At 53.8% G+C, this 27,494-nt stretch overlaps 1 protein-coding gene across 6 annotated transcripts in view; it reads left to right on the top strand.

Moving 5' to 3' along the window:
• The first annotated feature begins 760 nt into the window (after positions 1 to 760).
• PRKCZ (protein kinase C zeta) overlaps positions 761 to 27,494 on the top strand; it is a 101,379-nt gene continuing 74,645 nt past the window's right edge. The window contains exons 1-4 of one of the 6 annotated variants that reach the window (XM_038537676.1): positions 761 to 896; positions 3,107 to 3,228; positions 4,076 to 4,165; positions 5,888 to 5,938. In XM_038537676.1, coding sequence (XP_038393604.1) covers positions 826 to 896; positions 3,107 to 3,228; positions 4,076 to 4,165; positions 5,888 to 5,938 — 334 coding nt within the window. In that variant the 5' untranslated portion in view covers positions 761 to 825. Of the gene's footprint in view, positions 897 to 1,057; positions 1,197 to 2,393; positions 2,471 to 3,106; positions 3,229 to 4,075; positions 4,166 to 5,887; positions 5,939 to 17,462; positions 17,758 to 18,008; positions 18,177 to 18,387; positions 18,534 to 27,494 lie in introns of those variants that run through there. The other 5 variants (XM_038537678.1, XM_038537677.1, XM_038537683.1 and 2 more) reach the window with 5 other exon arrangements.

Genomic DNA, 27,494 nt, shown 5'->3' on the forward strand with positions numbered 1-27,494 from the left:
CTAGTGTAGACAGCGGGATCTTGGGTTCGGCACGGGGAGGAGGGCGGCCGGGGCCAGGGAACCAGCGGGGCCGGACCGTCCTCGTGACGCTGGCTCCGCGGCTCAAACCTCTCGGACTCGAGCTCGCCCCGGGTCCCGCAGCGCGCGTCCGCGCGGACTGCCGGAGTTTCGGTTGCGTGAGTCTGGGATGGGGCAGTCCCCACGGCCCGCCTTCGCAGCGGGCTCCCGGGCGCGGCGGCGGAGGGGCCCCCCCGGGGAGCGCGGCCCCGGGAGCCCACCTCGCCGAGGGGCCAGAGCGCGGGGCCCGCAGCGCGCCGCCTCCCGTTGCCGGGCAGAGCCGGGCCGCGCGCGCTTCCATTGGCCGCAGGTGGGCCGCGCCCCGCCCGACAGGTAGACCGCCCCGCGCCGAGCCATTGGGTCGCGGCCGCGGGGACCCCCGGGGATTGGCCCAGGTGGCGGCCCCGCCTCGCCCTCATTGGCCGCAGGTGCCACCGCCCCCGCCCCGGGACCGCCCGTCCCGCCGATTGGCCGCCCGCCGGGCCCCGGGTCGGCCATATTCGGACCCTCCGCACCCCCCGCCCCCGGGCCTGGCGCCGGGAGTCCGTGCGCTCCCGTCGCGCGCCCCCGCGGGCCGAGCCCCCCGCCCGCCCGCCGTCCAGGTTCCGCGGAGGTGGCCGGCCCCGCGCCCTGGGGCCCCGCGCCGCGCGCGCCCTTCCGCGTTCCGCCGCCGGCCCCATCCTGGCGCCCCGGCCGGCCGCCGGGTGCCCATGGCCCGCGCGCTGACGGCTGACGGCTGACGGCTGACCGCGGCCGGCCGAGCGCGCCATGCCCAGCAGGACCGGCCCCAAGATGCACGGGAGCGGCTGCCGCGTCCGCCTGAAGGCGCACCACAGCGGGTGAGCGCGCCCGCCGTCGGGGCCCGAGCGGCCGCCGCTGCGCGCGGGAGGGAGGGGGCGCCCCGGGCGGGCGGGGTCGCCGGTGGGGGCCGCGCCGGGCCCTCGCTCCCCGGGTCCGTGCGGCGCTGGCGCGGCGCTGCCACTGCCTCTGCGAAGGTGGCCGGACGTGAAGGCCACGGACCTGTGAGCACTGAAGTTTTTGTCACATGAAAACCGCCGGCCGAGCTGTAAAAATCCGGGTTTCCTAGGCGTTTCCCAGTTTACCCGGCCGGAGGGCTCGGCGGCACGATCCCGGGGAAGGTGAGGGGCACCGGGCAGCCCGCGGGCGCGCCCACTGGGGCGGGGCGGGGCGGGGCGGGGGCCCCCTAAGTCCCTAGGCGCCGCTCTGTTGGAGCCGATCTTTCGGACTCTGATCCGCTCCGCGCCCGCGCGGCGCCCTGGACTCGATGTGCCCGCGGTAAAATGGGGCGAGCGGGCACCGCTCAGGGGTCAGAGGCCGGGCGCGCCGGGCCACGCCCGGGAGCGCGCACCCTCCGCCGCCGCGGGGCAGCCCTGCTGGTGGTGCGGGGGGTGGCGCGGCGCCCGCGGCCCGGCCGGGATCCGGCCTCAGCCCCCAGCGCTCGGGGGCAGCGGAAACCCTGCTGCTGCGGCTGCTTGACGCCCGTGGTCTCCCCAGAGGTGCGCCTCCTGCTGCATCCTCCAGATTGAGGAGGAGCCTGGGGCTCTTGACTCGGTGAGGGCACCTCTTTTGGGGTCTCAGGTCACACCTGTCCTGTGCCTTCTGCCATGGTCATCTGGGTCACCTGGCAGAGTGGGTGACAGGGCTCTGGGGAGGAGTGATTTCTGGGGGGACCGTGGCCAGCCCACCTGAAGAGGTCTGCCTGTGGACTCATGCAGGGCCAGAACAGGTTGGCTCTCTGGCTGGTGAACCCGGTGGAAAGCCTGTCCCCATATCTGACAGTCCTCTTCCCAGCCAGGAACTGTGGGATTGAGCAATAAGCCACTTTGTGAAAAATCAGAGTTGGTCCTCAGGGTGAGGAAGTCCACACCCCAGCCGCTTGGCCCGGGGTGGGTGGAGATGGGACCCCCCACCCCCCAGCCCCCCAGCCTGCCCCCAGGCTGGGCTCAAGGAAGCAGTGTCAGGCACTGGGTGGAGGGGTGGGGGCAGGCAAAGTGGACTGGAGCCTGGGAGTTCTGGAGGGAGCCTGCTGCCCCCAGCCCTGCCCCCTACTTTGGCCCCTGGAGAGTGCTTTGGTTACTGCCAGTAATGTGACCTGTTGGGTTTGGTTCCTGGGCTGATGAGGCGTCCACTCATCCTGTTCTCTTCCTCATCCCCTCCCTCTTCCTCCTCCTCCTCCCACACTCTTCCTTTCTCCCTTGGTGGTAGGTAGTACCTGGACTGTACTGAGGTTCCTGCCTTACCCCTGCTCCCCACTCCCTCCTGCTGCCCCTGCCCTGGTCCCTCCCCCAAGGGGCTCACTTATCCAGGCCTCCAGGGTCCTGGTACTCCGGATGGACTATGCTGCCGCCTGGCTGCTGGGAGGTTGTTTTGGACAGCGGGGCCACAACAGAAGGTCAGACCCATTGAAGATGTCATTGTTAAAAATAGGGAGCCCCCAAGTTGGCCTTTGGAGGATGTGCCGTCACCAGGGTCTGAGTGGGGTCCAAGCAGGATGCAGCAGTACCGTGTTTTGAGGGTATTTCCAGGTAATGAATGTACCATGGAGGTGGAGACCCTGCTTTGCCAGATTGAGTCTCAGCCCTTGTCTAACTAAGCTCACAGAAACAACCACATGGGGGTCTTCCTCTTTCCAGCTCCAGTCTGGTCTGCTGTTCACACCATCAGCTTTGGGGGAAGGTCTGATGAAGCCAGTGGGCTTGAACTGGACGCACTGTCCACCCCACCTGTACCCCTCCTATGTGACCTTTTGAGTGGAATTTGAACTTGATGCCTGAGCAAGTGCTTGCCCGGCTTCCACAGTCCATGCTTTCTGATACCCCCACTTCTCCATCTAGGCACATCTAGGCACAGGATAGATCTTTCCTTTCTGTGCTGGGGCATCCATGAGACTGGTCAGTAGTTCTGTTGAGAGGCCTGTAATATTTTGTTTGCGAGAATTTTCATTTATGTAACCAATAACTCAATCAGTAGTATTTAATTTGATTTAAATGTGCTCCTTGGTGAAGCATGTCCATCCTCTTTGCCCTAGGGACATCCTGATCACCAGCCTAGATGCAGCAATGACCTTCGAGGAGCTCTGTGATGAAGTGCGAGAGATGTGCAGTCTCCGTCAGGGGCACCCGCTCACCCTTAAGTGGGTGGACAATGAAGGTAGGCCTGGGTCATGTGTCTGTCAGACTATAAATCTCTAAATCTTCTGTGTGGATGAAGTGAGATCAGCCCCCTTAAAATGATGGCATTAAGCTAGTTAACACCTGTCTTTGGGGTCAGGATGCTGGAAATCACTTATTGGAGTGGTTACTGGAAAGGAAGCTGTGTTTTCGGGGGTCGGGAGGGAGGAGAGTCCCCTGCAGGGCAGATGGGGAAGGGGCGGCAGAGGTCTCCCGGTCCCCCTGGGACCAGCTCTGGCCATCTTTCCCTGTTCTTCCGTTCTGTCCTGGGCTTTCCAGTGGCTGATTTGGAAGGATAAGTCTTTCTTATTTTCATCTTGTCAGGGAAAGGGGGAGGGTAAGTTGCTCGGGCGCCAGAGTCCTTCCCTCCCTGTCCAGCCTTCTCCCTCTAAGTCACACAGGCGTCTGAGAAGGCTGGGGATGGGAACACAGTCCAGCTGGCTGCAGACAGCATAGGGGAGCAGCAGTTGGGCCCTGGTGCAGGGGCTCTGTGTGTTTCTATGTTCCCATCCAGGATGGGGGCAGGGAGCCTTTCCTTTCATCTAGGACCAACCTAAGAACACCCTTATCCTTGCCCAAGCCGGGAAGATTGGCAGAGTTTAGCTCTCTAGGTGGACTTCTGGGGGCTCTGGGTGGACTCCTTCCCTCCTGCTGTGGGTCCCTGGAAGTCAGACGTACTTCCAGGCCCAGCCAGCTGTTCTTGGATTCCCCCAACTCTGCGGTGGGTGCCTGGCCGGGAGCAGCCAGGCTCTGCCCTTCCCTACTTGAATTGTACTCCTTTGCCTTAGGCCTCTGGCAGCCTCAGTGATGTCTCTTGCCCTACCTAGGTGACCCCTGCACTGTGTCCTCCCAAATGGAGCTGGAGGAGGCCTTCCGCCTGGCCTGTCAGCGCAGGGATGAAGGGCTCATCATTCACGGTCAGTGGTGGCTGGAGGGGAGGAGTGGTCTCCTTGTGGTCTGGGGAGATGGGAGATGGCCTGGGGACTGGAAGCTGCGTGGAAGATTGTGATTTAAAATCTTAGGATTCCAAAAAAATAAAATAAATAAATAAATAAATAAATAAGTAAATAAATAAATAAAAACAAAAATAAATAAATAAGTAAATAAATAAATAAACAAAAATAAGTAAATAAATAAATAAATAAAAATAAATAAATACATAAATAAGTAAATAAAATCTTAGGATTCCAGGGCAGCCCTGGTGGCCCAGAGGTTTAGTGCCGCCTTTGGCCCAGGGTGTGATCCTGGGGACCTGGGATGGAGTCCCACGTCAGGCTCCCTGCATGGAGCCTGCTTCTCCCTCTGCCTGTGTCTCTGCCTTTCTCTCTTTCTCTGTGTCTGTCGTGAATGAAAAATAAAATCTTTTTTAAAGAAAATCTTAGAATTCCAGATAATTTAATGATGTTGAATCTAGTGCAATTTGGGTTTGTTTTTGATCTTATATTTTATTGACCCAAATAGAAGTTGCTGTAGCTGATAAAGTCAGAAAGGCTCCTTCTCTCTGGAATACAGCGGCCTGGGTTCTGGGTGCTGGTCCTCGTCCCCATTCTCTGGAGGCTGGCTTCACTGGGTGCATCAGAAGCCTGGGCTCTCTCATTGGCTTCTGCCTTTTCAGAATGTGAAAGGGTCCCAATCCAGAGTGTATGAGGGCAGGCAGGGCAGGGGACTGTGCCTGGATCTGCACAGGGGTGGCCGTGACCCTGCTGTGTTGTCTCCTGGCTCACAACTGTCCTCAGCTTGTTAAGCTCAGAGCTGTGTCATAAATTGAGTCATGAGAAATAAGAATTGTTCTGATTTCAGTATAGTCTAAAAATTGGGAGTTTCAGCCTGCCCCCCAGCACTCGGGGTTCTGTAGGGTGTCTGAGTGTAGTTCTGACCAGTGATGTCTGCATTCACTCTTGTGCAGCCCAGGCTTGTGGCTGGGGGTAGGGTGAGTGGGCAGGGACGGACGATCCCAAGCACTTGACCAGAGCTCCAACCCAGTGGTTTTCTGCGGGCTCCTCATTTTCCCTGGTGCAGGGCTAGGAGTTGGTTACATTTCCAGCTTCTGTAGCTCTTTATGTAAATGTGGTTTACACTAAGGACCTAGCCTGGCCCCGCTCCTGATTATGGCAGTGAGTCTTTCAACACCAAAAGCTCTGATGCTTTAAAAACCCCGTTTTATTTTCTACATTAAGGGAATGGTTGCTTCAGCTAAGTTTTAATACTTTTTAAGCTTCTGTTTTAATAATCTGTTATGGAAGCCCAGGGTATATTTTAAGATACTTAATTTTGAACTCTACCTTGAGTGCGAAATGGAAGCTAATGTGCTTTCAGAAGTCCATTCTCCAGGTAGGTGCAGCTCCTGACTTCCCATGTTAATTTACTGCCCACAGAAGGAGCATTCTGGGGGCAGCTCTGCCATTGAGGTCCCCCGATGGCTTTTCCCCCTGTGTTTTTCACTGCATTTTGAAGTCCTTTAAAAGGAGATTTGACACCAGCTTCCTTGGGCTGCCAAAATTTTGCCACAGGGAGCATCTCCTGAGAGTAGGTGTATCAGCAGCAGAGTTTGTGTGACGGTTCATCGGGGTAGCCTGCCTGGCACAGGGCCTGGCACAAGGATGCACCAAATGACACACTGCTCTTTCTCCTCTATCCAGTGTTCCCTAGCACCCCTGAGCAGCCAGGCATGCCGTGTCCAGGAGAAGACAGTGAGTACTGCTGTTTTCCTATGACTCGTGTTGCATGTTATGGCTTGAATTCTGATCTGTTATGTTGGGAAGGTGGAGACGGGCACCTTTAGTGGCCATGGCTTAGGAGCGGTTATCCTTGCACAGAGACCAGAGGCAGAGCAGTAGTGGATAGTGTGACCTGACGTCGAGTTTTCATGGTGTGCTTGCCTCTGCCTGCGTGTGAGTGCATTCTGGTTAACAGATGCTGCCTTTGGGGCACTGGCTTGGTGCCTTGGCGCCGTCAGGAAAAGTCCCTGAGGAGGGAAGGGCCCAGTCTGGGACAACTGGATGCTGCTCCCAGGCATTTGCCGCGGCTATGGCCACCCCAGACCTGGTTGTACACTGGCTCCCAGGGACAAGGTAGGAGCCTCCACTCCATCTCCACGTGGGCCTGTTGTAGGGGCTGAAGTCCCAGGGGCCATCGGACCCCAAACAGGTCAGAGAAGTTTGTCCCCCTGTGTCCCCGAGGGCAGATCACCCAGATGGGGCTCACCAACCACCCGGACCCTCTGTTGGCCTGGTCCTGTGCTGTCTCTGTTGTGTGAGTAAGGACCTTGGGGCAAAGGTGGCTTCTTGCTCCGCCTGGGGGACCTGGCTCAGCCCCTTCTCAGCAGGTCCCTGGGATGGGCTCTGGGCTAGCCTCTTGTTACTGAGGCAGGTGCCTCTGCCTGGGAGCAGGTTCTGGCAGAGGCTGTGCCTAGTTCCTGTTGCTTACCAGGCCTGGGGGAGATGGTAGGTGGGCAGGTGTCTGTGCATGCATCTAGGGTTTAGGAAAGCAGTGTGGCTGAAGGTAGGTTTGGGGTTCCTCAGCAAAGAGAGAGCAACTGGCAGTTGGGGCCTGGCCTTGGGGCTCCCACAGAGAACAGGGGACCCTGAAGGGGCAGCCAGCAAGGCCATGAGAAACGTGGACTATAGACTCCTGGTGGGAGTCATACAAGGTGGTCTGAGGCTGGAGCTGCCCCCAGGCAGGCTGGACATGCTGCCGGGGTGAGCTGATGTGGTAGTGGACGTGAGGGGTGGTTTCGGGGGGAATGTAAGGAGGCACAGGGACTGGTGCTTCCCTCGGTGCTGCGCGGGCATTACAAGCCTGGGTAGGGTCAGTGGGAGCCCCTTGGGAGGAGATGACAGGCCAGACAGTGACAAATGCCGGGGTAGTGGGGGCAGAAGCTGCATTGAGCGGGTAGTGGGAGAAGAGCTGTCCATGGAGAATGTTCCAGCAATGGCGCCTCCCGGCTGTGGGGTCTAGACAGGTGCACCTGGGCCAGAGCAGTGGATACTTGTGTGCTTGTGTGGCTTTGCTGAGCGTGGGACCTGGGAGCTGCCAGGGTGTGGGTCCAGAGAGGTTTGTGGGGTGGGACATGCAGTGGGCTCCAGAATAGACAGGGTGGGCCAGCGAGGAGCAGACGTAATAAGAACTGCCTGCAGGGGCCTGGACTCACCATCACACCAGGCCTTCTGTGGGCTCATCAGCCTCTGCAATGCAGGAAGGGGTCTTGGGTCTCCGAGGCAGGTAGAAGGGGGAGTGGCCCGGCACCGATGGTGTCACTGTGGGGGAATGTCGGGAATGTGGTGAGCTTCACCAAAGTGCCATCCTGTCTTGGCCTGCAAGTGGGTCCTTGAGATGCTTACCAGGGGCCGCCCTGAGGCTTTCATGACTACTCAGTATTGTTGACCGTTCTCCCAGGCCCTCAGAGGTGGCAGGTCCTGGGGAGGGGCTGAGGGTGGTTGACAGGTGCTGTCACTCCCTGCCCACAGATCCCAAGCACCGTGCACACAGGGGAAGGGTGGCCTCATCTCACTGGCCAGGGGTGTGTGAGCAGAATGCCTTCCTCACGAGGGGGCTCCTGGGCTCTTTGTAGGTGTTCTCCCCAGTATTTTACTCTTGTGGCTTGATTTTAAGGCTAATCTTGGATGGTCAGGGTTAGTGTGTTCTGGTCACTGATGGCCATGGTGAACAGGCATGCTGTGTGGTCCATTTTTTGGCTTTGAGCAATGTGCCTGATGCCAGGGCAGTGAGAAGGATCAGACAGGTGCCATGTGAATGGTGCCCTTGACCTATATCAGGACCGTGTGAAGAGGGCTGGATGGGTTGATAGACTGGCCGGAGATGGACAGGCAGTAGAAATGCAGCCCCATGGTGGCACCTGGGCACGTCCACCTGTAAGGGCCACCTTGCACTATCTGGGCCTGTGTCTACTCTCAGCAAAACACCTTCCAGAACATTCTGCTCAGGTTGTGAATATGAATTTAATCGGTTTTATAGTTTTAAAAAATTGTATAAAGTGGGGTGCCTGGGTGGCTCAGTCAGTTGAGTGTATGACTCTTGGTTTCAGTTTGGGTCATGATCTTGGGGTCATGGGATCAAGACCCACCATAGGCTCTGTGCTCAGCAGGGAGTCTGCTTGGGGTTCTCTCTCTCCCTCTGCCCCTCCCTCGCGTGCATGTCTGTGTTGTATTCTGTCTGTCTCTGGAATAAATAAATCTTTAAAAAATTTGTGTAAAGTACACATAACAAAATTTAATATTTAACCACTGTAAAGTGAATGATTCTGTGGCACTTAGTATACTCATAGTGCTGTGCAACACCGCCTCTCCCTACTTCTGGAACATCTCTGGAGAGGAAACCTCACATCCATCAGCAGCCACTCCCCGTCCCGCCTCCACCCAACCCCCAACAGTCTCTGTGGGTTTACCTGGTTTGGATGCTTCCCATAATGGAACCCTAGGTGTCTTTTACTTAGCATGGTGTCTACGGAGTTTACACCTGTTTTAGCATGTGCCAAAACTAAATTCCTTTCTTTTCCAAATTTTTTACTGTGGTAAATTACATCTAACATAAAACTATCTTGACCATGTTTACATGTACAGTTTGTTGATATTAATTAACATTGTTGTGCAACCATCACTACCGTCCACCTCCAGAACTTCTCTCATCTTATAAAATTGCAGCTCTGCCCCCAATAAACACTAACTCCCAGCCCCTGGCTCCCACCCTCCCACCTTCTGTGCTGTGATTTTGACTACTCTGGGTACCTCATATAAACGGAATCAAACTGGATTTGTCCTTTTGTGACTGGTTCTTCTACTCAGCATAACGTTCTCTGGGTTCATCGATGTCGAAGTGTATGTCAGGATTTTCTTCTAGGGTTGAATAGTAAGTATTCCATTGTACATATAGACTACATCTGGTTTCTCCATTCTTCCGTGGATGGACACCTGGGTTGCTTCCCTGCTTTAGCTTTTGGGAATCATGCTGCTGTGAGCATGGGTGTGCAGATATCTCTTCGAGACCCTGCTTTCAACTTCTGAGGGGTATATACTCACAAGTGGAACTTCTGTATTGTGTGGTAGTTTTTTGTTTAAGTTTTGGAGGAGCCTTCCCACTGTCTCCCATAGTGGCTGCACCAATCTGCATTCCTACTAGCAGTGCATGGGTTCCTGATTTCCCCACGTCCTCATCCTCACTTGCAGTTTTCTGGCCATACTCAGGAGTGTGAGGTCATCTTTCCCCTGCAGTGCCAGTTTGCATCTCCCTGATGAAGAGGGATGTCAAGCATCTTTTCCTGTGCTTATTGGCCATCTGTATGTCTTCTTTGGAGAAATGTCTGTTCAAGTCCTTTGCTCATCTTGGAGCCGATTGTTAATTTTTTTTAATACTGGGTTTTGGGAGATTTCTTTATATTCTGGGGTTTTTGTTTTTTAAAATATTTTATTTATTTATTCATGAGAGACCCACAGAGAGAGAGGCAGAGACATAGGCAGAGGGAGAAGCAGGCTATTTGCAGGGAACCCAATGCGGGACTCGATCCTGGGTCTCCAGGATCATGCCTTGAGCTGAAGGCAGACCCTAAACTGCTGAGCCACCCAGGGATCCCTATATTCTGGGTTTTAATCCCCTATCAGTCATATGATTTGCAAATATTTTCTCCCATCCTGTGGGTTGCTGTTTTCCTCTGTGGATCATGTCTCTTGATGCACATAATTTTTAAGTTTTCAAGTCCCATTTGTGTGTTTTTGGTTTTGTTGCCTGTGCTGTCACATGCAGGAAATCATTGTCAAATACAATGTGGTGAAGTTTTATCCTATAGTTTCTTCTCAGAGTTTTATAATTTTAGGCCTTACATTTAGGTCTTTGATGGATTTTGGGTTCAGTTTTGTATATGGTGTGAGGTAGGGGTCCAACTTCATTCTTTTGCATATAGATATCCAGTTTTCTCAGTACCATTCGTTGAAAAGACCAGCCTTTCCCCCACTGAATGGGGGGGAATGATTTGAGTGCCCCCGTCAAAAATCATCTTACGGGGGTGCTGGGGAGGATTGGTTTCTGGGCTCTCTATTCTCTTGGACTTCATATGTTTGTTTTTATGCCAACTTCACATTTTTTTGGTTACTGTAGTAAGTTTTGAAATCATGGAGCGTGAGGCCTTTAGCTTTGTTCTTTTTCAAGATGGTTTGGCTGTTCTGGGTCCCTTGAGATGATTTTTAGGATGGGTATTTCTATTCCTGCAAAACATATCATTGGGATTTTGGGATTGCATGGAATCTGTAGGTTGGTTTGGGTGGTATTAACACCAAGACAGCATTATGCCTTCTAACCCATACACATGGGATATCTTACTTATTTTTGTCACATTTCATTTCTTTCAGCGTTTTTGTAGTTTTCAGTATGCACATCTTTCACCTCCTTGGTAGGTTTATTCTTAAGTATTTTATTCTCGATGCTATCGTAAATGGAACTGTTTTCTTAATTTCTTTTTTGGGTTGGGTTGTTACTGCTCTCGTATAAAAATGCAACTGATTTCTGTGTGTTGGCTTTGTGTCCTCTTTTGCTGGATTTATTAGTTCTGACAACTTTTTTGTGGAATCATGAGGGTTTTCTGTATCATCAGCAAACAGAGATCATTTTACTTATCCCTTTCTAATTTGTGCTCTTATTTTTTTTCTTGCCTAATTGCTCCTGCTAGAACTTCTACTACAATGTTGAATAGAAGAGTGAGCATCCTTGTCTTGTTTTCTAAGATCCTCCTGATCTTGGATGAAAAGCTTTCAGTCTTGCACCACTCAGTGAGATGTTTGCTGAGGGGTTTCATACATGGCTTTTACTCTGTTGAGGTAGTTTCCATTTGTGCTATAATGGGATGTGTATAGGGTTTTGTCCTCAGTTTCTGGCAGAGCTCCTAAATTCCCTGGAGTCTCTTGGGTGATGGGAGTGTCTTTTGTCATTCATTCAGAGTCCCTTTGGAACACACTTGTGTGTGTGCTGATAAGGTACTTTAGGGTGGGGCCTCTAGATAGCCTCAGGATGGGGTGGTGACCAGAAAGACCTTGTTGCCTGAGGATTGGAGGTGCCAGCCCTCCCCGCTGACCTGTGCGGAGAAGGGACAGGCTGCAGGTTGAATCAATCTTCCCTGCGAAAGAACCTCCCTAAAACCCCAAAAGGAGCGTTCACAGAACTTCTGGGTTCACGAACACATGGAGATGCGGGGAGAGTGGCTTGTCCGGAGAGCGTGGAAGCTCCATGCCCTTCCCCAGTACCTTTCCCTACATGGGTCTGTTCCTGAGTTAATCCAGCCACTCTAGCAAATTAATCACACCCAGAAAGGGGTTGTGGGAATGTCCAGTCTGTAGCCATTGTGTCAGAAACACAGGTGACAACCTGGATTGGTGACTGACCTCTGAAGTCTGGGAGGAGGGAAGGCCTTGAGCGTTCACCTGTGGGATTGGATTCTATCTCCAGGTAGAGGCCGGGACAGAACTGAGTTCATTGTGTGTTGGTATGAGGGGGAAGAGACACATAGTGACTTCTGTGCTTTGTTGAGTATTGTTTTTTGTTTTGAAAGTTGAGTAACTTTTTTATCAAAATGATATGGGACTACATTGTAGTCAGGAACTCTGCCATTTAGAAATTCTGTAGCAACTTTAGCCTTAGGTCTTCCAACACCTTTAGGCCTAAATAAAAGCTACTTATTTATGCATTTGTTTGTTTGCCTTTTTAAATTTTTATTTTAAAAATTAATTAATTTATTATTTTTTTAATTTAATTTACTTATTCATGACAGACACAGAGAGAGAGAGAGAGAGGCAGAGACACAGGCAGAAGGAGAAGCAGGCTCCATGCAGGGAGCCTGATGTGGGACTCGATCCCCGGTCTCTAAGATCACAGCCCGGGCTGAAGGCCGGTGCTAAACTGCTGGGCCACCCGGGCTGCCCAAATTAATTTACTTGACAGAGAGAGAGTGAGCACAAGCAGGGGGAGTGGCAGGGAGAGGCAGAAGGAGAAGCAGACTCCCCACTGAGCAAGGAGCCTGATGTGGGGTCCATTCCCAGGACCCTGGGATCATGACCTAAGCCAAAGGCAGGTACTTAACCACCTGAGCCACCCAGGTGCCCCTGCTTGTTTGTTTTTAGAGTACACGCATATGAGCAGTGGGGAGGAGCAGAGGGAGAAGGAGAATCCCAAGCAGGCTCCTTCCCCATCGCAGAGCCTGACTCAGGACTTGATCTCATGGTCCTGAGATTACAACCTGAGCTGAAATCTGGAATCACATGCCCAACCCGACTGAGGCATTGGACACCCGCAAAACTGCCTATTTAGATTGGAAATATTTGTACTATTTTTGTAACATGAATCTGTCTAAACCTAGACAGTGACTAGTCTGGTCTTCAATGACTAGAACTTGACATGCGTCTAAGAGAGACTGGAGAGGTTCAATGCTTGGCTGGAAGTCAGGGTGTGTGAAGGGTCCAGGTTCCTCAAGGAATTCCTTATTGGGATCCTTATTACTCCCTTACTTCTACGGCTTTGGGAATGATTTTTCTGCAAGTCACGAAGTTAGCTGTTCGTGACTGGTCGTGGTTCAGGTTGCAGTTTTGGAGTTGGCTGTCACAGCTGCATGCCCCTGGCCCATGACCCCTGCCCTGTGGCCCTAGACCCCAGAAGTTCTGATTGCTGTGCTTCTGGATTCATGTGTCTCTAAGTTTGCTTTATTTCCCCTGTGATTCCTCCTTTGATCCGTTGGTTGTTCAAGGCTGTGTTTAATTTGCAGACCCTGGTGACTTTTCTAGTTGTCCTTCTGTCATTCATGTCAGACTTCATCCTGTGGTGGTTGCAGAAGACACTTTGTATATTTATCTTTTAAAATCCAGTGAGACTTGTGGCCACTGGTGTGGGCTGTCCTGAGAATGGCCTGTGAGCTCTCGGGAAGAACATGTGTGCAGCTGTCCGGCCGTGTCAGTTTATTGTGCTGATGCCATTGTGTGGATTTCCTGCAGCTCGCTTATCCGTTTGTGTATCAATGGACCCTTGGCTGTCCCCATGTCCTAGATTGTGTTAATCATGCTGCTGTGGCAATCATGCAGGTTCGAGGGTTCGAAAGTACTAAACGAGTAGCCTGGTTTTGGCCACACCATAAAGTCTAATGGAGTTTGTCTATGTTGAGGCATCGCCAGGATAAACGATCAGTGGGGCCCCATGAGGCCAGTTTTGGGCCCACATGAGCTGACCTCAGCTGGCCATGTGCTGCCCATCAGGTGTGAGCGATGGAGGTGACCATGCGTGGAGATTCAGCTGGGAGGCCGGGATTCCTGCTATCAGCAGCAAGGGCCCCATCGGAGCTGGGAGACCCAGGAGGACCCCTCCCACCAAGTGGTAGTACATTTCCAGGCATGCCAGGACTGCACGTGTGACATGATAAGGAACTGAGAATCCTGGCAGTTTGGTGGGCCAATGACTCTGTGGGAACCCAAAGTGTGGCACACCTCTGGTGGCTCTAGGTGGTTGGCTGAAGCACAGGAGTAACATGGCAGCTCCAGTGTCTGCGGGAGGTGCACCTGCTGGCTCCAGGAGGAGTGTGCCAGGCAGCACAGAGGGCTTTGTGGCCTCATGGGTCCCCTCCAGGCCACGAGGGCCTTGGGCCTCACCCCCTGCCTTTACCCCCTGTGTGCACAGTCTGTTCCCAGCTGTGCCCATCCCCAGGCTGGCCATGCTCTTCGGGGGTCCTGGTGCACACTGCAGACATTTTCTTCCAAACCGCTTCTCTGTCACGTGCCTTTTAATGCCTCAGGTCACACGGAAATGTTAACGTTTGAGGTTTGCATGTTCAAATCTGTTAATATTTTCCTTTCTGGCTACCCCAAAGGGTAGAAAAAAAATGTTTCTTGCATTTTAGTCTGGAATGTGAGTCTGTGTCTGGGATAGTGTTGGCCTGGTGTCTGGTGTGACACAGTCTCTTTGTCTTGAGTGGTCAGAGCTCTTGGACTCCACATGCAGCAAACCCAAGACTATGTGTTCTGCCGGGCCCTGCAGGGAGCCTGCATCTCTTCACCTGTAAGATGCAGCAAATGCCTTACTTGGGGGCTGTGGGGAATTGATAATGCACTGCACACACCTGGGCCATGGCCCCCGAAACAAATAACAGAGCAGTCCCCTACACTGGTGGTGTCACTGGGTGGATGGGGTGGGGCTGGTCTTGTGAAGGAGAGACCCAGAGAAAGGTGGCACTTGGCAGTGAGAGGGGTCTGAGGTCTCTCCCTGACCTCAGTCTCTCCCTGACCGTGGTGTGGTTCCCTGACAGTGTCTACCCCTGGGTCTGTAGCAAAGGGCTGCAAGCTCAGAAGAGTGTTGCCCTGTCTCAGTCTGGAGGCGTTTGTCCTCTGATATAGGATGCCTTCCAATGCTCCGCTTCTGGTGGGGGACACAGGCCCCTGTTGGCACTTTGCTCCAACTCTCTTCTGCTCTGTCTTCACATGGCGCCTCCCACGTGTATGTCTGTGACTCCAATTCTTGCCTGCAAAATAGGAATAATGGGATCATGTATAAAATAGTGTTTGCAAGGGGGTGCTGGCGGGGCTCACTCAGTAAAGCACCCAACTCTTGATTTCAACTCAGGTCATGAGCTCAGGGTTGTGAGATTAAGCCCACCTGTGTCTTGACACTCAGCATGGAGTCTGCTTGAGATTCTCTCTCTCTCTCTCTCTTTGTCTTTCGCCCCTACTCATGCACACGCTGTCTCTCAAATACATAAATAAATATCTAGAAAAAATACTTTGCAAAAGCGCAGAGCAAATGGTTAATCAGTGTGTCTCTAAAGGGCAGCTGGTAGCACTTACAGGGTAGCAGACCTAATGCAATTAATAAGAGGGGTCCCCACCCTGGCAGTGAGAACGGCTCCTACTACCTGGTGCCTCCGTGATGGTCCTGAGGGGGCTTCCTGGAGGAGGAGTCTCACCTGCCGGCAGGACTTTCCACATGGAGCTGGATGCAGGCCCTGCAGCCAACTCTCCCTCATTAGTCCAGGCATCTCTGTGCCCCTTCTCCTAGGCTTCGGGAACCCTTGGTGGGTGGCTGCTGGCCCTGGCAGCCTGTGGTGGGGCAGGGTGGCCCCACCCCCTCAGCTAAGGCCCCCCCCTGGCCTCCCTGTGGCCTGTGGTGAAGACTCAAGGCACCTACCAGGGCAAGGGTAACTGTACAAAGGCTGAGCAGGGACAGTGGAGTTGGTCCTGAGAGTCCATGGAGAACATAGAAGTCGGGGGGGTTTGGTGGCAGCAGATCCTGTCTTCAAAGCAAGCAGTGTCCCAAAAGGCCATTGAAATCTGGCACATCCTGTGCTCTGTGGGCCTGATCCTGGCCTGTCTTCACACTTGGGTGACACAGATGCCCCTGGGTGGGCTGGTGGCTGTGGGATCAGCTCCCTCGGGAGAGGTGTCCCATGTTCTACTGCACTGGCAGCACCCAGCACACTACAGAGGCCTATCTGGTCACCCAGGATGGCTGTGGGGGTGGGTTCTGGGGCTGAGCCCAGCATCTGGGGAAGGATGACCCCAAGAAGTGGGCCTTCTCTAGCTGTGTGGTGTCAGGCAGGTGGGTGCGGCTCCCTGACTTCCCTTCCCTGTAGGGGGTCTGTGGTCATAGCCACTTCATGGGGCTATGTGGACATTAACAGCGTTTCCAAGGGCTCCAGGGACATGCTAAGCACCCAGTGAGGCCAGCTCACCCCCACCGCCAGCCGGGCAGGTGTGTTGAAGGGCCGGTGGTGTCATCTGCATGAGGAACGAAGCAGAGCTCTAGGGTATGTGGAGCTTGGCCTGGGGGCTGAAGCCCTCAGGGAGCATCCTCCAGGCCCCGGTGGGCGGGTTACCTTGGAATCCTCCTGAGATATGCCTATTTTTCCCTGGTATTTATAGGTATGTCTATTGTTTTATTTAAAATCTAGTTTCATTCAGCTTTGTCTCAAATTACTTGCAACAAACTGGAAAAGCTAGTTATCCACCCAAAATAGGCTTCCATTAAAATTAGCAATCTGCCAGTTTAGCCTGGGTTTTCTAGAGTTCTTTGAAACTGGTGTTTTGCTCTGCATTGGACGTGCATGCTCTTGGCTGGAGGTCAGGCTTGGGCCATAAAGCTCTTGGTGGGTGAGGCTTTATGGTGGACCTGGGAGGTGTTTGCCCTTCCCTTTGGGTGCCCTGGAGACATGGTGGTTCAGTTACTTTATGATTCTGAAGTCTCAGTCAGGGGTCTGCAGACATTCTGGAAAGGCCCAGGTAGTAAATGTGTGGTCTGTGCTGCAGCAGCTGCGCTGCCGTAGTCAAACAAATGGGCCATGATAAACTTTATTTCGGGCACTGAAATTTGTGAGATTTGTGTTTCGTGCGATTTCCACGTGTCTAAGAAATTACAAGCCATCCTTAGCGTGTTGCTCAGGGCACCAAGCCCTGCTGTTCTCCAGCCCTCGCTGCCAGTGGCAGAGCCTTGGGGCCCTCGGCCTCTACCTGTTATATTCTCAAGACACGGTGTGTGAAATGCCCTCGCACAGCTGGTTGGCTGCCGGGCAATTGGAGCTCTGAAGTGACTTTAGGCCCCGCTTCAAACAACTGAAGGAGCTGGAGCTTGAACCCAGAGCTTTGGCCTTGACTCTGTGCCATGCACAGGAGCGAGCACAGATCTGGGGGCCTGGCACCTGCTTATAGGTGATGCACAGTGGTGGTTCAGGCCAGGAATGTGCCTCTCCCTGGCCCATAGCAGGCGTATGCTGGAGGGTGGGGTAGCAGTTTTGCCTAACCTCCCAGGCACCCTGGACCACGTAGGGTCAGCATAGGTCTGGGACTCCAGGAGGCTGGACGAACTCCCCGGCCTAGGCTGCTGGCATCTCTTCCTTGGAATTGGAGGGAATTGGGTTTGGGCTCTCACCTAGCCACAGTGGCTAGAACCGTGGCTTCTCCCTCCCTCCCCTTCTGGGTCCCTGGCCCCCAGGCCTTGGAGCCCATGAGTCTTTGTGCCAGCCCCTTCTGGGCCTCTGTGGACACAGGCTGGAGGTCGCTTGCACTCAGTGGCCGCTGCTTCCCCACATCCCATGCGGGGGCCTGACCTGGCCCACTGGGGTCAGTCTCCATGGATCCTGCACTTGGAGGGCTCTGGGAATGAGCCGCCTCCTCTTGGCCGCTGCCCTACGTTCTCTTCCAGGACCGTCCTGATGCAGAGATGCTTGTTTTCGTGTGACGTCAGCTCCTCGGTATCCAGGCCGTGTTTTAGTTGCTGCCTCAGCTGCCGGCTCCCAGGGGAGCCGGGTACCACCCGGCCTGGAGACATGAGGAGGCAGGGATGTGAGAGGCGGGGGACGGGCCGGCCAGCCTTCCTTTAAATATCTGCTCCTCGCCTTTGAGCGCACCCTGCCCATTGTGGGTCCGAGGGGAGTGGAGGGCAGTGTCGGCTCACTAAAGGGAAGGAAGATGCCTCCCTGCACGCCCACCGCTCCGTAGAGCATAAAGAACCCTGTGCTGAGCAGGCGGGAGAAGAAAGCCCGGTGAGTAATGCACATCGCTCGTGCCTTCCTGCCTGGGTGCAGGCCGAGTATGAGTACGCGGCGGCGATGCTGCCTGGCTGCTGGGTCCAGGGCAGGGGCCTGGCCGCAGCCTCAGCGCCGCGTGGATGTGCTGCCAGCCGGGGGCAGGGATGCAGCCACGGGGCTCTGAGCCGCGGGGTGGGGGTGGGGGTGCAGAGCGGTGAGAGGCTCTTGTTTCTGAGGTGACAGATTTTTAGCAAAACAGGCCCCAGAGGAGCGAGCAGAGTAGCCGATGCGGGGGTGCCGGAAGGAAATGTGTCCCTGGGAAGCGAGGCCTGTCAGCGCGGCTGGGCAGCCGGGGGACACCAACCATCTCATGCTTATCCAGCAGCCGGGTGCGGGGGCTCTGGCTGAGGGCAGTGTGGCGGCGGCGCGTGCCGGTAGGGTGACTGGTCTGCCGTGGCCAGTGTGCACGCGCGTGTGCCCCGCTCGCTCCCTACTCTGCATTGCTGCAGGCAAGGGGTCCAACGAGCTGCGATGCTGCAGGCAGGAGCCCCCGGCCGCGAGGCTGGTGGCAGCAGCCCGCACCTGCTCCCCTGCACCGAGCTCCGCAGAGCTGCCGCCGCTCTGCGCGCCTCTGCTGGTCCTGGCCCCGTGTCTGCGTTGACGACAGCGTCGTGTTGGAGTCTGGGTGGCACGGCTGGTGTTGACGTGCCCGGCTCACTCCACCGGGGTCCACGGGTGTCGGTGATGAGCGTGGTGCCGGCGTCCGGTGTTCTATTCTGAGATGGTTGGAGGTAGACCCAGATGCGCCCGGGGGCTGCTTGGTGGCTGGTGGGGATGTGGGAATGTGGGTGTTTGGTGACGTCCATTTTGCAAGGTGTTTTTGTAAAAAAAACAACCACAGTAGACACCCCCCACCTTAGGCTGGCAGGCGGCTGATGCCCTGGGTGGACGGGCTGCCGGGATGGGTAGCCCCTGGTGTGGATGGTGCTGGGGTGACCCAGAGGCCTCTGAGCCAGCCTGCCCCTCCCCCAGGAGCAGGAGGGACAGTCGCTGCTCTCTGCCGCCAGCCCGGGTCGCAGGGCTAACGCGTTAGTTCTGGATCCTTGAATATTATGAAATCCAGGGTGTGCTGGTGGGTGCGTGGGAGAGGAGAGGAGCGGGGTGTCGGCTCACGTGTGTGCTTGCCAACGAGGAGAAATTAGCTGTGTCATAGTTTCTTGGGATGTCTGGGACATCTTGGCCTCTTTCCTTCCGTGTGGTCACGCGCTATGAGTGCGTGGCTGATGTGAACCCTCACGGTGCTGCTACGCTGCCGGGCTACCCTGAACACGGGCCTGGGCAGGTGGCTTCTGGGCCTCAGGGCTTCGGCAGGGCTTAGAGCCCCACGCGGGGACAGGTTGGGAGAGCGAATCCCCCAGAAAGCCCCACTGTGTGTTGCTGCTGTCAGGTGGGGCTGTGGCTGGGTGTCACCTGTGTCTGTGTCCCGGTCAGATCCACATGGAGTCTCCTCTTCCTCCTGTCCTAGGGCGTCAGCCACTGACAAGGTGCCGTCACAAACTTCAGAGCCGCTGACAGTTATGTAAGGAGTTGTATGTACTGTTTGCCCAACTCTGAGGTCCCGCTAACCTCCCAGACGTCACATCCAGGGCCGCCTGTCATCCTGTCGGTCACACGGAGCAGCTGAGGGCCTTGGACGGTCCCAGACCCCCAATGGATGCTGCCCTCAGCCCCTCCCATCGGGGTCAGCATGGTGGGAACACAGAGGTCATCTGTGGTCCTACCAGAGACTCCTGCCCCGAAGCACCCCCCAGAGGTCTGTTTGCTCCCTCTGGTGTAGATGTGGTGGCAAGGGCTGCATTGCATTTGGCATTTCTGACCACCCAGATGTGGCACAGTGCAGCCCATGGAGGTCAACGCATTGGGCCGAAGCTCAGGTCAGCAGGTGCCTGGGGTCAGGCTCCAAGATCCAAAGACGAGGCAGTGGCCGTTTCCTTGACTGACCAGAGGCTGTTTTGAGGCTGTGCAGGGGTAAGGGGGGCAGCCCTGAACGGCTGCTCTCCAGAACCGCACCAGGCCCGCTGAGGGTAAGCCTCCATGCCAGGTTTGATACGTCTTTGGTGTTTACATTCAGAGACCATAACCTCCTGTGTCTACCCCCCTTGTCTGTGGTGAATGAGGATTCTAGGGGCTGGGGTCTCTAATCCCTGCTGCCACTGGGCCTTTGCTTGTGCTGTTTCCTTCCTCTTGCAGGGTGAGTGGCCCTGAGGATCACTGCCCCCACAACCACTACTCCATGAGAGTTGGATGGCACGAAGCAGGCCCCCTGGACGTGTGTGGGGCTTTATGGGAGGAGCAGAAGGGCTTTCTCCGAAGCTGTCTGAACCAATTGCACATTCAATGTTCACATTGCTTTTGGTAATAAAGTTATGGCACAGAAGACAGCCCCACAAATCCCCCACAGGTGTATTTGGAATAGCAGTTTATTTTTAGGATTATCCTAAGTAGGTAGAGTAAGGCACCTCATCTATGACTGCTGTCTTTTCTGTTCAGTGTCTCTGTGGCTTCTGGGCTGACCTAGTCAATTCCATCCACCCCAGGTGACTGTGAGCCAGTGGACAGGTCTGCCGTCTCCCTGGGCGAAGTTCAGAGTCAGGCAAGGCAGGAATGCCACGTTGATAACTAATAAATCCTTTTTCGGAGGTTATTTCTAAGGTGCTGTAAGTGCAATCAGACAGATGTGCTTCACATTTGGTGCATGCACACTTACGGGGTGAATGGGAGATTGTACCCCAATGTCCGTGTGGGTGGAGGGGATCCTGAATTTATGTTTTATTTATTTATTTATTTTTTTGGTTGAATTTATGTTTTATTGCTCAGTTTGGTGGTTAGAATGTGTCTGAGGTTTTTTGTTGTTGTTGTTGTTGTTTTTTTAAGTTTGCTGCTTGTTTAAGCTTCTCCTAACGGGAAATTTAAAAACATCTGATTTGTAACAAGATGGAGCCTCGCGGTGTGTGCGTGTGTGAAGGGCCTTGGGTGGGAAGCGGGTGGTCAGCACCACATGGGCTGTCTGTTCGCTCAGCCCCACACAGCCCCGTGCCATGCCTCCGAGTACTCATCTGTGAGATGCAATTGTAGAGGAAACTGAATAAAGTCATGCTGAGCATGGACAGGCTGGGCATGCCTTGTCTTGGTCGGGAAACCATATCGTTACTGCTAAATGCTTATGTATCAAGTTTGCGTTGTACATTATTTTCAGATTTTGAATTTGATTTTGAGCTTGACATGTTTATGTTTTAAGGTATTGAATACTTCCATGTGGTTTACGAAGAGAGAACAGGTGTCCCTGCCCCTTCCTCCCCTCCAGGAGGGGCTCACTTCCCATCCGAGTGGCTCTTCTTGGCATTTCCAGATTTCTAAATAACGCACCTATGCTGCAGCTTCTAGACTTTCCTGTTTGGGATGTTACCTCTTCCCCTCTGTCTCTGGAATGGGTCAGCTCTCTTTTTCTGCTCCCAATATAGGGTTAGGTCAACTTTTATTGTTTAATCACTGAGTGTTTACATTATGGCGGATTGGAAAAATATTCACAAGCCATTAGCATTACATTTTTTTTTTCTTGTACAACTTTTAGTTTTTCTTGGGGATAATAATTGCCTTGCTTTCCCCACCCCTTCCTTGGCATTTCTAGAAGTCTTGTCTCAAATTTGCCCATAATTTTTCCAGGAGGGCAGCCCTTCCCCAATGTCTGCACCACATCCCTCCTGGTGCCCCCGGGCCTCAGCACAGTATATCCTGGGCCCTTGTGATAGTTTAGCTGGTTATAGAAGCCAGACTGGAAACAGTTTGCTCCCCCCACCCCGCTCCGAGCATTTTAAAAGGATTGTACCCATGTCCTCCAGCCTCCCAGAAGTCAGGGACCATTTTTATTTTTGTGTGTGCTTTATTTTCTCCTGAAAGTGTTCAGGATCTTTTTTTTTTTTTTTTTTTTGTCTTTATTGTTTTCAAGTTTCATTGTGATATGTCTTGCTGTGGCCTTTCTTGTCTCTTGTGCTGAGAAGTTACAGTGCAGGAACTGAAGACACTGGGCATGAGATGCTTTTGTTTCTTTTTTTTTTTTTAAAGATTTTATTATTTATTTATTTATTTATTATTTATTTATTTATTTGAGAGAGAGAGGCAGAGACACAGGCAGAGGGAGAACAGAGGGAGAAGCAGACCCCACGCAGGGTGTCCAATGCGGGACTTGATCCCGGGTCTCCAGGATCATGCCCTGGGCTGAAGGCGGCACTAAACCGCTAAGTCACTGGGGCTGCCCTGTTTCTTTCCTTGATGGTCCCTTACCCTACAGTTGTCACTTTCTAGAGCTACCATGAGTCATTTGTTGGCACCCCCCCTGACCGGCCTTTAATTTTCTTGTCTGTTTTCCACTTCTGTTTCTTTTATTTTCTAGGAGATATCTTACATTTTTCATGTCAAAACCATCTCTTATTTGTTGTCTTTTTCTTTGTTTTTCATTCTGAGAGCTCTTTCTTAGGCTTTAAAGGTTCCTTTTTAAAATAGTGGCTTGGGGGCCCCTGGGTGGCTCAGGCGTTTGAGTGTCTACCTTCATCTATCTCCAGGTTCTGGGATCAAGTCCCTTGTCAGGCTCCCTGCTCAGTGTGGAGTCTGCTTTTCCCTCTCTCTGCCATTCCCCTGGCTCATGCTCTCCCTCTTTCTAATGAATTAAAAAAAAAATAATAGTGACCTGCTCCTGTTTTAGAGGTGGGAGATCACACTGTTTCTTTGAGGTTATTAACTGTGGCAAGAGGCCCCATGATATAATGTAATTGTGCAAGTTCTTAAACACTTGTGGTTCAAGGCTCCCCACTTGTGAGCTGGTGTCACCCTCACTATGCCTGACGCAGGATGTACTGCTGTTGTCTCTGTCCAGTGGTGAGAATGGCACCTGAATCATGGAGAGGTCAAGCAGTTTTCCCAGATCATAGCCACGTGCTGTGGAGCTGGGGTTCACCCCCTGGGACCTGGGCTTGAGTCTGTGTTCTTTGGCACAGTGCACGGTCCCCACTCAGCCACTTACCAGCCATGTGACCTTGGTCACAGCCATGTCCACCCTGTGGTTCAGACCCTGGGAAGTGGGGTGCTGACCATGGGCATGGCTCCCATCACTGTGAGGACCATGGCATGGTCTGAACTCGGAGCAGCAGTGAAGAGGTTAGGCCATGCGGTAGTGCTGTGGAGTGAGTGGTAAAGTCATCTTCTTTGGTGTTTCCTTTGGCCCTTGACACGGCTCTGTTTCTACCGGAGTTCTTTTTCTCAGTGGGCTTTGGCCTAGGAGGATTTCCACAGCCTTGGGCAACCCTTGGTCATCTGCCTCTGTTGACACATGGGGCACCACAGAGCTGGTGTACATTGCAGTGTGGTGGCCAGGGGAGTGTTCTGCCTGGGAAGGGGCTGGGCTGTCCCAGCCCTGGGGAAGGGAACTGCTATCCCCCCAGGCTGAGTCTTCATGCCCCCAGCTGCACTGGGTGAGGTCAGGGCTGGGAGCCCACGCTGTGGGCACCTCACTTTCTGGTGCACAGAGCCTCTGACTCACCGGCCTTTGAGGGATCAGTGCTGCTCAGACCCCTGCAGACTGCCAGACCATCTGCTTTCCAGCTTCTGATGTGGTGCCGCTTGCTCTGTGCTTCTTTTCTCATTGGTGTTTGTCTCCCTCTGACTTTGGTCTTGGGAAGGAGTATGGACCAATAGTTGTGTTCTTGCTGCTGTGTTTATCTGGATACCATCTAGATTATACCTTCCCGAGGCTAAATTACGCAGGAGAAATGGCGCTAAGAAAGGTCTTCACAGGTGGACGTGGGCGTGCGTGGCTGTTGTGAATCAGCATGTCCTGAGGCCTCGTGTCACCGTGAGACCCGAGACTGAGGTTACAGCCTTAAGTAAAAAGGCTGTGACTCACTTTCTTTTGATGGCTAGTGGTGACCCTGGGGCATAGGGGGGATCTGGAAGGTGGAGCTGGGGGACCCACAGGTGCTTCGGCCATGGGTGTGTGTGTGTGAAAATAGACTTTATTTTTTAGAACAGTTTTGGGTTTTCAGAGAAGTTGGGAACATAGTACAGAATACCGCGGTCTCCTGGTTGTTAACGCCACGTTTGTGTCTATGTCAGTTATGACAAGCTAACCAGTGTCAGTGGTTACCATCAGCTGAAGTCCACACTTGACTCAGATTCTTGTAGATTTTCCCCGACGCCTTTGTTCTGTCCCAGGACCCCACACGACGACAGATGTTCAGTTGTCCCCTCTCCTTGGGCCCCTCTGGGCTGTGACAGTTTCTCAGACTTACCTGTTTGGGGATGACCATAGCGGATTTGAGAAGTGCTGGTCAGGTGTTTTGTAGAATTCCCCTCAGTTTGAGTTGCTCTGATGTTTGTCTCGTGGTTAGACTGGGGTGTGGGTTTCCGGGAGGAGACCCTGGAGGTGCAATGTTCTTTCATTGCACTGAATCCCTGGTCCCTGCTCCCAACACGGCCTGTTTCTGTGGTGTGACCTTGGGGTGTGTCTGCCACTGCCACTGCTGCCCCTGTAGAAGGACATTGCTGCACAGCCCACATTTGAGAAGAGGGAAGCATACTCCTCCCCTTTAAGGGGGCATCTTGAGTTCTGTGTGGGCGGATTCACCCCCCCCCCCACGTTCACCTGTATGGACTCTTGGATGTCAGCCTCCTACTTTGGGTTGCTCACATTGTTGCCACTGTGGTCTCTGTGGGTCAGCCCCAGGAGTGATGACAGCCTTCAGGGGAGGGGCTGGGAGGTGGGCCTGGAGCTCCCATGGGGAAGGCAAGGAGGGCAGTCTCTGTCCCCCCTTCCGGTCAGGCAGGAAGAAGAGCAGAGCATGGACCCACAGGCCCAGAATCGGTGCCCAGCTGCCCGACCCTGGACACAGGCTCTTCCTCACATCCCTTCATCTCTAGAGTTCTCTGGGAGTCTGAGAACAGTTGACAGAGGCAGAGAGAGCCCTGATCAGCTTCACAGAAGTTCCGTCATGTCAGCGCCAATCTCAGACGGGCAGCCTTCTGCTTCGTAGCCCCATTCATTTCTCTTGTATTTCCTAAGTCTGTTAAATGATGACATTGAAATAGGCTCGATCAAAGCTGTCAATGCATTTTCATACTGGACACTGTGTGGTGGCACCAGGTGCCCAAGCATCTTTTCACTCTGCTCTCCAGGCGGCCACCACCACAAAACTGCTGGAAGTGGCTCTATTTACTGTTGTAGGCCTGGTAGCAGCTCCCACCTACTGTGTTTGCCCCGGGTGCCTTGTCCCTGCCCTGGTGGGGTGTCTGGGGAGAGGGACCCAGCGCTGCCTGTCATGAGTCACAAGTATGCAGGGTCGGTTGGGGGGGACGGGACAGGTTGGCTAGCATGCATCTGTCAAGCATCCGTCAGACCATCTGCCGTAAGCCAAGGGGAGCAGAGCTGGTCCTGCTTTACTGAGCCCATGAGGAACGTGGATTTGCGTGGAGATGACGACTGATCATGTTGTGAATGGGAGGTTAATTAGTCCTGTGATCCAAGCTGTGGTGTGCTGCAAACGTTCAACAGCCGGCTGTCTGGGGAACAGGACAGACCTGGTTTGTCACTCTTGCCGGTTTCCCTGGTGTAGATACTCCCACCCCTGCTGCTCTCAGGTGAGCACCCCGATGTCGCTGAAGGCGGTGGTACTGGGAGATGCTCAGCTGGCTCTGGAGAGCTGGACATGAGGAGATCGGGAAGGTGACAGAGACCGGGGCCTGTTCACTTGGTCACTTCATCTCTGAAAAGGACACTTTTCTGATTGGCTCAGAAGGGGTTGCCCCCTTTTAGCATGGCGCCCATGACAATCCATAGTGAGCTGGGGACCTGAGGAACAAGGAGCCCCCAGGGCAGCAGACCCTGAAGGCGGCAGGTGGAGGGCCAGTGTGCTGCCTGGGGTGCCTCCTCGCATCCCCTCCTGCTCTCTCCTTCTCCTCTATCTTACTAGGGCTGCATGTGAAGTGACATTTAAGGCTGTTCTGCTATTGAACCTGTTTTATGTGCCTTCTTCCCACATCACCACATCTGGGTCTTGGACCAACCTCATGCCACACCCCTGGAGGGACAGGTGTTAGGGAGAAGGTGCTGCTCTGAGGGAGGTTGCTGCATTCATGCTGCAGACCCAGGCTGCTTGATGCCCATCTCCAGCACAGATCTCTGTCCCCTCTGGTCCCAGTCCAGCCTCCTTCAGCCTCCTCTAGCCTTCTCTAGCCTCCAGCTTCCTCCAACCTCCAGCCTCCAACCTCCTCCAGCCTCTGTCCTTGTTGGCCAGCCACTGCGGGATCCTCCCGACACTCCTGAAAATTACTGAGAACCTCACAGACCCTTTAGATTGTTTTTCATCTAGCGTTGACTGTATTTGAAACGTAAAATGGGAAGTATTAATTCATTCAAACATTTTAAGCCTGTTATGTGTTAACATAAGTCATGTTAGCAAAAATTTTAATGTACATTTAATTTTAATGAAAAATGACTCCTCTCCCCCCACAAAAATAAATAAATAAAGTGTGAGGGTGGCCATGTTGCTGCAGACCTCAGGGGTGTCTGCATAGGGCATGCGGCTGGACTACTCCATGCACCTCTGCATCAGCCCGTTGCAGCTCATTGTGTGCTATTGAAGTGTGAGGGAAACCATAGCATTTTTACATGTTAGTTGCCATGTAGACTCTGAAACTGTATCTTAGGTTCAACTCCTTCACTGTCTTATATTTGAATAGGTTTGTTTGTTTTTAAGGATTTTATTTATTTATTTATGAGAGACACACAGAGAGTGGCAGAGGGAGAAGCAGGCTCCTCACAGGGAGTCCGATGCAGGACTTGATCACTGGACCGCAGGATCACGCCCTGAGCCAGAGGCAGACGCTCAACCACTGAGCCACCCAGGCATCCCTTGAATAGGTTTGTTACCCACGCGTACTTTTGTGACCTCACATGCTGGTCATCTGGAAAATTTCACTGAGTTAACGCAAGTCTCCTAAAGATGTGCTGGGAAGCCCCCCTCCACTGTGGAGGCAGACTGTCTTACTGTGGGTATAGCTTGTAACCAGGGCTCTCCCACTGTGGTTCCCAGGACCCCGGGGTCCCCAGGCTTGCCGGGCTCAGCCAGCTACCCCTGTCCCCTTGCATAGGAGGACATATGTGGCTGGCCAGCCTGCAGCCCTGCTGTCTATGCTGGGGACATGTATGGGGAGGCGGGGTGCTGAGGATATCCAGGGTCCACTATCTGGGTGTCCCGCCACCCAGGCCACCCAGAGTTGGGCCTGCTCAGCCACACTCTATCAGCCAATGGGACCAGGCACTGGAGGGGGGTGAGTCACAGGTGTGCTCTTTGCACTCCACAGCTAGTCTGCTCCTGATTCTTCCCATCCCACCCCCTTATTCCCCTGGCAGGATGGGTTGGCTCTGTTGGCTGGGGATGAGAGGGGTTGTGTGCACAGACGTTCCCCCTGGTGTCTGAACCAGCTCAGGCAGGCACCTCGGCACAATGTGGAGCTGTAGCAGGAGGGCAGGAGCAGACTGGAGGGAGCGGTGGGCTGTTGTGGGAGCACACGAAGGGTCTGGGGTGTTGACAGAGCAGGTTAGGGTCTGCCATGGGTCCCACCAGCTAACCCTTAGTTCTGTGTCATTAAATTGCACTTCCTTGGGTGGTGGTGTTTCGTTCTAACAAAAGTTTATCAGGGGT

Source organism: Canis lupus, chromosome 5, assembly GCF_011100685.1.
Source record: "Canis lupus familiaris isolate Mischka breed German Shepherd chromosome 5, alternate assembly UU_Cfam_GSD_1.0, whole genome shotgun sequence".
In the NCBI taxonomy this organism is placed as follows: Eukaryota; Metazoa; Chordata; class Mammalia; order Carnivora; family Canidae; genus Canis; species Canis lupus.